We start from the raw sequence: 11,738 nt of genomic DNA, 5'->3' as shown, positions 1-11,738 counted from the left end.
TTGCTTACGATACGAACCTGTGATATTGTTTGAGCAACTTTGATGCAATGAAAAAGAAGTAATCTGCATGGAATTTTTGCAAATATGTGATTTAATTGATTTCAACCTTATAAAAGTGAAACATGGATATGAGGTCCCTTTGTAAAATTATTTAATGCAAGATTAATTTGTACTTACAGAAGGGTAGCCTTAGCGCAACTGGTAAAGTTGTTGTCGTGTGACTGACAATGCCCAGATGCACTGCATTAATAGTTACTCTTGCATTCCTTGCCTATGATTATTTCCCAATATTAAAAAAATATATAAGTACAAAGTTTTGTTTTCGTGGCATGATTATCACCCTTAACCATAGATGGCAAGAACAAAAATATAAAGTTAATTTGAGGGGTTATTTTTAATTTCTAACTTTTAGTTGTCTAGCCATTTCCTTCACATGCAGAATCATGGCTAATTTCGATTGAGCATATCCGCGTGTCCCATTGTAAGTTTGTAACTACATTTTTGTTATGTAAAACGGAGTTAGATTGATTATAGTATCTATAATTTAATGCAATTATAGAACTTTTTCTTAATTTTGCAGAAAAAGGAAGCATGTTGTGAATTCCGGACTCAAATTTCACACCAATACAAACTATGATGTGTGGAGCAAGTATCAATGGCAACCAACGACCAAAATTAACCACAAGCAACAACTATAAACCAAGTGCATAGCAAAACCACAATCCAACCAAGGAATAAACAAGATAAAGAGAGTAAAGAAAAATAACAACACCAAGAAATGTTCACCCAGTTCGGTCCAACTTGACCTACTCTGGGGGAGAGATTGATCTCTCCAATCCACTATCAATGAGTTCTTACAAAGAGATACAAATGGGTTACAAGAAATTAGCTTCAACAAGCTCACAAAGAACAACCCTAATTTCTACCCATTTTCCCAATCTCACCAATGAACAAGACACTCAATGATTTTCACTCACCCAAGGTGTTTACAATTGTTTCCCAACACTAGAATCTAACCCCCAAAAGAGAACCAACCCTTAGCCTTTGATTTCACTAAGGATCTTCTCTTTTGGTTTCACAAGACTCACCCATGTTGCTTACAAAAGACTCTTCACTCATGTGTTTCCCAACCCCATGAATCTTCCCCAAAAGGCACCAACCCTTTCCCAAGAGCCCCCTCTTTTGGTTCTCCAAGATTCACATCTTGAAGCTTTGAACCTCACCCAAAGACCCTCAACCTTTAGTATCTAAAACCCTAAAAGTTCCCTCCTTTGGTTTCCATGAGATTCACCAAGCTTACCCAACAAAATGGGTCATGGAGTGCTTAAAACGTGTTTCAGATCTGTCAAAATCGTGTCACGTTTGTCCAAATCGTGACACGGTTGATACGTACGACCCAAGGTACGACCAACCTTATCCTGAAAACTTGCCCAGCAAGCCGAAAATCGTGACACGTTTTCCCAAAATCGTGTCACGATTGAACATCCAGAAAACATGCTCACGACATACCAAAATCGTGCCACGCTCACGAAATCGTGTCACGATTTCTCTGTTCCTCCAAAACTCCAAAACACCAAATTTTGAGTCATCCTCAACAAAGCAAATGGTGATTGTACTTTTTTCCATCGAGCATGTCTTTGAAACAAAAGCAAGTTCTTTTCACCAAGCTATGAATTCCTGAAGAAACATTTATTATTCCTCCTTGAATGTCTGTCTTAATTGCAGTATCTATGATTTTCTCTAGTAGGTTGGAATTTTTGTTAAAAAATAATGTCCTGCAATTTAGGAAGGAAATAAGCATAAGAAATTATCAAAGTTTTGTTGCGTTTTAAAATACAAATCCTTTTCTGTTGCCTATATGTGGATATGTTAGAATATAATATTTTTAATGGTTACCACCACATAATTTATTTTATTATAAATGAATATTATTATATTAGAATTGTGTGTAAAATCATACCAACCTAGTTAGAAGGAGACAAACAAAATCATTCTAATGTTCCTTTTTTTTATTCATACACAGGTCACCTAGGACTGTTTGAGCCTAATTTTAACTACACTTTTTTTTTTTAAGGGAAATTTTACTTGACTTTGCTTTCTCTGATTTGTGAATGCATTTGCTGTCTTTTGTTAAGAGCTACAAATTAAAGGAGTGGCATTCAGATTATGCTGATGTAGTCAAAGATTTGGCATTGCTTTTCAACCTCAGATGATAATGAAAAAATTACCGTGTTAATTAAGAAACATGATACCAGAGGAGATGAGAGAGGAAGGTTTATAAATTTGTATTGTAGATAATAGAACATGATACAAATGAAAGATCGTTGATTATATACCTTCTACCTTATATACTAACTAAATGAGTCTTACTATCAATATTTCAACACTACCATTTTATAATTTATACTCTTATTTGTACAATAAATGATGATTTATCATGTATGCATCGTCCATTAAATGAAAGAAATTAAGGTATTATTTACTCTAAAGCCTCTTCCCCTTGATTATAATGTAGTTTTAATTTTTCATTTTAAATTATATACACACACATGCATGCACGGTGTCTAGATACATGGTCTAGAATAGAGGGAAGAAGAACTTCCAATTGCTGCTTGTCTAAGTCGTTTATGAAGCAAATTATTTGTATTGTTCCATAGCTTTTTGGCTTCTGATTCGTCGTTTGCAAGTCTTGAGCAGCTACTCTCGTTACAATCTGTAAAGAATTTCCCACTCACCCCTTCGGTTTTTTGGCTTAGAGCAACATAACAAGTAGTTGATGCACCCTGCAAAGTGCAAATACATATTAATTTAGTTCTTTAAATACAGCATCTATCATTAATCTCTCCAACTAAGGATGTAGTAAGAAAAACATAGAATAATGTAGTTGCTTACAAACCTGTGATATCGTTTTGAGCAGCTTTGATGCAATAAAAAACAAGGAATCTGCATGAAATTTTTGAAAATATATGGCTTAATTGGCTTCAACCATATAAAATTGTTTGAAACAATACGAAATTATTTAAAGGAAGATGAATTTTTACTAACCCGTTATTAAGCCCTTATGTGCTCTAATAATTCCTGTCTTCACAATGCCTGGATGCACTGCATTGATAGTTACTCTTGCATTCCTTGCCTATAATTATTTCCCAATATTCAAAAAAATATTAGTACAAAGTTTTATTTTAGTAGCATATAATCACCCTTAATCATATATGATATGACAAGAGCAAAAATATTAAGGCAATTTGAGAGGTTATTTCTAATTTCTAACCTTTAGTTGTCTAGCCATTTCCTTCACATGCAGAATCATGGCTAATTTTGATTGAGCATATGCACGTGTCCCATTGTAACTACATTTTTGTTATTTAAAAATTTGTTAGTATCCAAAATTTAATTAATTAATGCATAGAACTTTGTTCTTAATTTTGCAGAGAAAAGGAAACAAATGGTGATTTTACTTTTTTCCAGTGAGCATGTCTTTAAAGCAAAAGCAACTTCTTTTCACCCAGCTATGAATTACTGAAGAAATATTTATTATTCTTCCTTGAATGCCTGTTTTATTTGCAGTATCTATCATTTTCTCCAGTAGCATTTTTGTTAACAAAAAATGTCCTGCAATTTAAGAACACAAGAAATTATCAAAATTTTGTTGAATTTCAAATCCAAATCCCTCTCTGTTGCCTATCTGTGGGTATTCTTTTCTTGTCCTTCTTCTAATTCAAACAAATTAAAAGATATATAGCAATAAAAATGAAACAAACTAATTGTCCAAATTAGCTTTCAAAAATGTTTCATGGACAGCCATTTTTTGGTACCCCTGGGATACTTGATTAATCACGACTAAAAATATTGTTGATTCAACTCAAGTTGAAAATTGTTAATTCATATAGTTGTGTACAAACAATAGAGTTGTGCTAGTGTCAATTGAATTAACAAATAACACATATGAACTAACCATATTTTTTAACATGATTAATCAGGTGTCATGCTAGTGTACAAACAATTAAGTTGTGTATACGTCTTTGAACAAGTCCGTTAACACGCGGTCCACAGGGGCTTTGAACCAATTTTTTTCGTCCATTTAAATTTTGGTCCGTGTGGTTGGACCGTTTAGACCTTTTTATTATGGAGTTTAAATCTGCATAAAATTTTATTTTTAAATACTTTGTCCACCATAATTAGACTGCTAAAGTTTTTTTTAAGTGTCATTTGTGACTTTTTTTTTTTTATGTGGTAGATACAACTTACAAGTTATAACATAAAATTATCAACAATAGCAAAATAAAATTAGCTTTTATAGAAAAATGAATTTTTATATTACAAACCTTAAGTTTCTTATTACAAAAAGTTTTTTTTTTGTTATGGTCCTCATACTAGCTTGTTTTACCCACGGATCAACACAGTACAAACTCAGATCAAGATGCCCCAACCCGTTATATTTTACGAACGGATCAATTTGATATTTTTAACGTGCGAGTTTATGTATATCGGACTAAACGGGGCGGGCCAACCAGAGTATCCACCTCTAACAAAGAGTGGCTGTCCATGCACCATTACTTTAGTTTTTTATATTGTGAGTGAATGTACCTACCTAATTAGAAGGAGACAGACAAAATCATTCAAGGTTTTCTTTAATGTATTATTCATACATAGGTCACCTAGGACTCTGTTTGAGCCTAATTTTTACTATGCTTCATTCATGGCTTTTTTTTTTTTATTATTATTATTTGTGAATGCATTTGTGTCTTTTGTTAAGAGCTACAAACTAAAGGGTGTGGAATTCATATTCTGCTGGTGTTGTCAAAGATTTAGCATTGCTTTTCAACCTCTCATATGTAAGAATGAAAAAAAGTACCTAAGTAATTTGTAGCAAATGTCAATTCAATTTTCTCTTCGGAGAATTCCAGGTTATGAGAGTACACTCCTGCATTGTTTCTGCAAAACAAATTTATTAATTTCAATAAATTATTAGCACAACATGAATTAACAGGAACAAATATTTAGATAGAGATTTGCGACTGCAATCTAGGGTGCAACATAAAAGTTTTTTATATTGTCGAACCACAATACAATATAATCACAATTGAGGTTGCATCAGCCACATTTGATCACGATTCTCTACAATGTAAAAATTGCGATCTGACTACAATTTAAAACCCGGATCTCCCTTTTCTCAACTGATGAATCAAAAGCATAAGAAATGACAATAAGGAAAAATAAAATCAATAAAAACACTTACATGAGAATATTAAGGGGCAAATCTAAAGCTAAAAACTCGGAGCAAAATCTTTGTACAGAAGCAAGAGAGCTAAGATCAATCTCCAATAGAATAACCTCAGCATAAGGACTCTCCTCTTGGATTTTTTCTTTCACTTTCATAGCCTTTTTCATGTCCCTGGCACCAACCACAACTCTCACTCCTCTTTTTGCTAACACTCTAGCTGTTTCAGCTCCAATACCAGAAGTAGCACCTTCAATTGAAAATTCCAAAACAAAACATATATTCATTAAATAAACTAAGCACATACTATATATATCACTTGCAAGTATATACATAATACTGGAGTTTATGAAAAGTAAAACATTTTGATGCAATGATGCTACAATTAATTATTTATGTGTTGTTTTTATATCAGTTTTATGAGACTATATATCTTTGATTAAATGAGTTACGTACCAGTGATGAGAGCTGTTAGGTTTGAAGGGAGGAATAAAGAGCAATGCTGAGTGACTTGTTCTGCAGTTGAATTTGAGCCAAAACCACTAGGCCCTGCAATGCCTGCCAAATACCTTATTGTTCCCTTCATCGATGATTCCCTTTTTCTTTTGTTGCCAACCATTCGTGTCCTCCAACTAGTTTAAAACCATGTATATATAGTATACACAACATTACGGTATATATAATTTGGCTTTAACTTTGAAATGTTTTTATTTTATAAGTATATTTATGTTCTTAAACTTCAAATGATGATTCCGTTTACTTAAAAAAAAAAAAAAAGATTCTGTTAAGCATAAATGACATCAAAAAATAGTAAATTAACTATTAGAGTAGCATTTTTTTTGGTCAAGTAATTTAGTGGCTAAAAATTCATCATTTAAGATGAATAGGTGATGAGTCCGATGTTTAAACCCCGACGCCTGCATATATTATGCAATGTTCCTACGTTATGCCTCATGAGAACCTATTGGAGTAGTTTTTACAAAATAAAATAAAAATAATTAACACACTTAGTAATTAGAAAATAAACTTATATTTTAAAATGGAGTTTACATTTTAAAACAGTTAGCACGTAATCTACTTTTAGATATTGCATTTGTTTCCCTTTATTTACTTTTCTGGTCCTCATTTCTCATAATTACTGTCTTGTCTTTATTAAGTGGCTTGCATCTTCTAGTGGGCTGTGTGGACTTTTGTGTTTTGTTGGTAAAACTTAATTTCGAGTACGTAATAATGCATATGGTTAAGAGACTCACAATTAATTATAATGAGAAGATTACTTCTGAAGTAAAACCAAATTCTTACATGTGAAGGTTGTTTGGTAGTTGAGTAAAAAATAAAAAGATAATTAGTTGTTCATTTCTTTTACTTTCACTTTTTCTTATGGTAGTAATAAATTTGTTAACATCATTTTGCCATAGTTTTTGTTTTCGATCTATGTTGATCATCATTTCCATTTTGTCATCTTTCCACGGGATTAATTGCTAAGTACTTTTGCTTTGAGGGAGGGGGTTCATAAGTAAAGTAAACATTTTAAGTTGAACCCCTAAATATATATCAAGTCATCACCAGAAAATGGGTTGTTAGATGTTACCATAGTGTGACACCAAAGTCGTCTCTTAAATTCTAACAGATTAAATTAATTTTAGAAATAATTAATTAATGGCTAAAAGGAGCTAAAGCAATTAGAAGCAAAAGTTGCCATCATTTAATTGTGCTATCGTATCTACAGTTTGTACACTAGTGAAAATAATAGTGATATAATATGCATTATTAAATAAATAATCATATTATTGAGAATATGTAGGCTTGACTTTGGTTTCATTACTATATATTTCTACTATATAAATATTGCTTTTATATGGAACGTGATCTTGTGTGAGGAAAAAAAAGAGACCATATAATATTATCTGGTGCACGATCCAATTAAAGAGACAAAGAGTAATAGACAAGATGTTCCACTCTTTATTTGCTCAGCAAGATACGTGATCTCCTTTTCCTACCTCTTTTTTGAAATGCTTTTGGGGTTTAATTTTATTTATTATAAAAAATAGTAAATAAATAAAATCAAAATACAATGTCATCCTTGCCACGCTAATTTTTTTAATTTATTTTGGCTTTTTTATATTTTTTTCCTTTTTATAATGTAACCAAAAGAGTATTATTAGTAAAATGAAACACAATTTGTGTATTTTTTCTTTTTGTGGTGGTCGGAGTTTGAATTCCGGACCTTGCATATATTATGCATTGTTCCTACCAACTGAGCTAAGCTCACGAGGACACACAACTTGTGTATATCACACCTAACGGCTCCCCCATTTATTTTTATTTATGCATAAAAATGAGAGTGCATCTAATATAATAACCTTTTTTTAAAGATAATACATGAACCTTTAAAAAAAAATTCAAATGGGTCCTTAGTATTTTTATTAAATTTTATAAAATATCACCACCCAAAAAAAAAATATTATAAAATATTACATCTCTTCTCTTTTTAATATAACAACATTCATTTTCATTTTTATATTACAAAAATGGTAATCGTCCATCTTTAAACTTTTTTTTAAGGTCCATATTAGGCAAACTTATTTGTTATTTGAGTATATTAGACTTTCATATTAGTTGTTTTTCTCGCGCCCGTTTAACATGTCACATATATATTTGCTACGCCATATAGTTGAAAAAGAAAAATGACACCACATATATTTAAGATGATTAGTCTTGTCAAAAATGTACATTCATATATCCATATCAATATAAGTAATCATAATGTCTTTAAGTAATCATCCCTTTATTAATTAAGATGATACTAATTGCTTGCATGTACTCATGAAAAATGTAAAGATATAGATGGAGTATGAATGCAAATAACCCTAGCACGTGTGCATCTAGAAAATCAAATGATAGTAGCAAGCATGCAATGAAGATTTGAATTTGGATAGAAGGAATCAAAAACACATAGAAACATATACGCGTTTGCAGACAAAGTAGCTTTTGGTGCGTGCCATTCAAGTCTTATTAATTTCTTTTACAACACATACAGTGAAGACAAAGAGAGGGACCAAATTAATTTCTCTTTAATCCATCCGTGGCTCTTTGAGAATGATGTACAATGTTGGAGAGGTTTGACTTTGACGAACATAAAGTTAGGAATTGAGAATGACCCTTCAACAATGGAGTGGTGCATAAGGGTCCCATTTTGTTTCCCAACTTGCCAACACCATCTTTCAAGTTTCAAGCACTAGTAGTAGTTGTTGTATTCTTTCTTTCTTGAATTCACATGCGATCTTCATATTCCTAATTCATCTTTGTTGCTTGCCATGCGTCTAGAAAAAGTGTTCTGTAAAGTCTGAGTTATGTATATATGTACATATATATGACATGAATTTATATACTGCATGCATTATTATGCATATATGCCTGACATACATGCTTGGATATGACAGACACAAAAAGGATCCTAGCTTCTTCCATTATTCAAAAGCTAAAGTGGGTAATCATGACTTGTGTACCAAGATTCTAAAAACTATACATGAAACACTGCCGTGAGAGTTTCAGTAAGTAAATGTTGGAATGTAATAAATTACTGTCTTTGTTGGGTATATGCCTTATAACTTCTTCGATGTTGTTTTTAAATGTATACTCTTTCCGATTTTAAAGGTAAAGTCCGGTCAATATTATAAACAAAAAATTATTTTTTAATTATGATGTATATGTATTGGTACTGGTACATAATACAACAAATTTTAAAAAATGAATGTACGGGTGCGTTGATGTAGAACAATAAACACAATTTTATCATGTGTGCATGTACAGGTACTTTAAAAAATTACTATCAATATTATTGTTGTAAATACATGCTTAGAAAAAAATATCATGTGTTTAACCACAATTCTATTATCATGTTGTTTCATACATTTACTTTTTAGGACCACCTCCTCCAAGGCTCCACTTTTTTCATCAAAAACAAGACAAAGAATTGAAATACAATAAAAAAAACAAAATAATTTTAGTTATTTTTTCGACGCCCATATATTTTTGCTGCACCAACTACCGCAAATCAACTAAGTAAAAATGGATAAAGTTCGGTACGTACATTATGAGTACCGTACGCGTACCCGGTACTGGTACATATCGGTACGGGTACTTCTCCATGTTTAGAATACCCATGCTTAAGAGCTTTTTAGATTCATTAAATAGGTATATGGTTTATATTATTATAGACAGTCTGATTTAGAAGAGGTGGTTATTTTTGTTATAGTCTTTCAAATTTGTGATCACATTATTAATTGTGCTGTGATTTTCACTATTAGAGAAATTTGTGGTCACATTATAAGTTAGCTTTTAATTCTATCAAAAAAAAAAAAAGTTAGCTTTTTATTAATTGTTAAAGAAAATGCAATCTATATAATTTGTGTCCCTGTTCGAGAGTCTATAAAATCACTTTACTTGATGCTCGAGAAAGTGGAAAACCTTTAATTTCACACATTTGAGATGGGGGATCATATCTTCATATTTTTGTATAGGTTTTTTTCTTTATCTTTTTGAGATGATGGAAGAAAGGTTAAACCCCACCACACACATGTGGTTGTCTTATCTAGCTTCCAATACTATAATACTTAATTAACGACATATTTAAAACCCTAATTATTTTGATTACTGGATATCAAATCAGTATCACCAACAGCTCCACTTTTGCTGATGTGAAGGTTTATACGTGCCACATATTCCATCTAATCTAACTATATGGATGACATTTTCTTACACTTTAGATTTTTAACTGGCCACTTAAGTTAAAAAAAAAAAAAAAAAAAACTTGCCACTTAAGTTGTAATTGTTGGAGCACGAGAAATTTAGTATGACAAAGCTATACAAAAATACAAAGTAACGTGTGTCACGACCTTGTCCACTATAATAAAGGCCAAAATTTCATACGCTAAATATATATTTAAAAAAAAAAATTAAGATGAGAGGATGATACTGCAATTATTTAGGGAACCTAAATTTAATTTTTGGTTGAAATATTTTTCTGGTAAGACTTTTCGTACTTCCCCGTCCAACTTCAAATTACTAAGGTTTATTCCCCTAAGAAAAGAATTAACAAAAAAAATTCAGTTCAATACAGAAAAAAATTTAAAGCTCCGAAAACACTTACAAAATATTATATTTAACTCTCACCAAAAACATTAATGAGATTTAAACCGAAAATCTCCAAATATATGATCTATTGTTTTATAGTACAAAACCAAATTCTTGAAGTTTATATGAAAACCTTATTAAAATTTAACGATGCTGACAATTCATAATACCTTTCCCTCCGACCAATCATCACAACTTATATTGCTGATTTGATGTGTCAGCCATCCACTGAACATTAAGAAAATATTAGTAATCCAACAACAAAGAAGAAAATATTTTATTTTGAAAAAAAAAAAGGATATGTGATGAAATAGAAATTGTTTTGATGTGTATCATCCACACGTACTAACAGAAAATCGGTCCAACCAATTTGGAGCTCTAATGCAAACTTGAAATATGAGGTTTTTGAATAGGAGATAAAAAAGGGAGCCCCTAATATGGACCTTTTTTTTTAGGGTCCATCCATGGTCCTTACTTGGTGACCGATAATAGTGGGTAGTTTTCACTTTTTTTTCTTCTGTTTCACATCTTTAATTTCCCTCTGTACAGTTCCTCTCTTCCTTGTCATTGAAACCAGTTTGTACCTTTAACTCATTGATCTCTCCTTAAAAACTGGGTCAGTTTCAAGAAATCTAGATTGAAATCAGTTTGTCATGAATAATTGATCAATCACGACCTCTGTTTCTGCTACTGTATGTCACCTTCCCCACGCTAATTTTGGAACCATGGATTTATGATGTTTTCTCTGCATAACTTCCAAGGTTGACTCCGTTAATCAGAGAAAATACACGTTAATTTTTGTTTTGGTTAACGAACTGGGGTCCGGGTTTGGAATAGAGTTGATTGCTGTGAAAATATTGATGGCGTTTGCAGAAAACCCATTCAAGCAAGTCGATTCATGTTTATGCCCTTGTTCAAACACTTGTTTCATGCAATCTCTGTTCAAGAGGATGGTGAACCACCATTTTAAATATCAAAATTGAATTGTTTAATTTAAAATTAAATTGTTCTATAAATGATGCAATTGATCAAGTTGTGGGAATAAATACTAAGTTAGAGATTTGTTGAGAATTGAATTGAATGATTCATTGGCGTCGATTGAAAAGCTCAGCTAAGATAGATTTACAAGGAAGAAGAGGGTGTACAACAAACAAAAATAGAAAAGGGGTTTGTACCTACTATAACCGGTCATGAATGAAGGACCATGAGTGGACCTTTAAAAAAGAGGTTCATATTAGGGACTCCTGATAAAAAATTGACCAAAGAATGTGAAAGATAATAACATCAAAAAGTAAGAGTTAACAAAAAATATTTAAAAATCCATGATCATATATTAAAAATAAAATTAAGCATCGACGATATTCATAATTTTTATCATCAA

General features: G+C 31.6%; 1 protein-coding gene across 1 annotated transcript; it reads right to left on the bottom strand.

Moving 5' to 3' along the window:
* Nucleotides 1-2,261: 2,261 nt before the first annotated feature.
* LOC146901707 (short-chain dehydrogenase TIC 32 B, chloroplastic-like) lies at nucleotides 2,262-5,844 on the bottom strand. Its single transcript, XM_085731766.1, has 8 exons — nucleotides 5,678-5,844; nucleotides 5,240-5,471; nucleotides 4,856-4,935; nucleotides 3,459-3,612; nucleotides 3,272-3,350; nucleotides 3,046-3,133; nucleotides 2,897-2,943; nucleotides 2,262-2,783 (listed from the first exon to the last, which is right to left on the bottom strand). Exons 1-8 carry the CDS (start codon nucleotides 5,838-5,840, stop codon nucleotides 2,565-2,567), a joined length of 1,062 nt encoding a protein of 353 aa, XP_085587892.1. The 5' UTR covers nucleotides 5,841-5,844; the 3' UTR covers nucleotides 2,262-2,564.
* Between the last annotated feature and the right edge of the window lie 5,894 nt (nucleotides 5,845-11,738).

Source organism: Medicago sativa, chromosome 8 (genome assembly GCF_051527215.1).
Source record: "Medicago sativa cultivar Bolivia chromosome 8, Bolivia_mono, whole genome shotgun sequence".
NCBI lineage: Eukaryota > Viridiplantae > Streptophyta > Magnoliopsida > Fabales > Fabaceae > Medicago > Medicago sativa.
This window is presented reverse-complemented; position numbering and strand designations above follow the sequence as displayed.

What these genes read in the sequence shown, in the direction of transcription:
- LOC146901707 (XM_085731766.1), bottom strand. Translation starts at nt 5,840, where the DNA reads ATGGTTGGCAACAAAAGAAAAAGGGAATCATCGATGAAGGGAACAATA. An exon ending in ATTTGCTACAAATTACTTAG is followed by an intron (nt 3,613 to 4,855) that starts GTACTTTTTTTC and finishes CTTAAATTGCAG; the next exon opens with GACATTTTTTGTTAACAAAA. An exon ending in ACATAAGGGCTTAATAACGG is followed by an intron (nt 2,944 to 3,045) that starts GTTAGTAAAAAT and finishes AATTTCATGCAG; the next exon opens with ATTCCTTGTTTTTTATTGCA.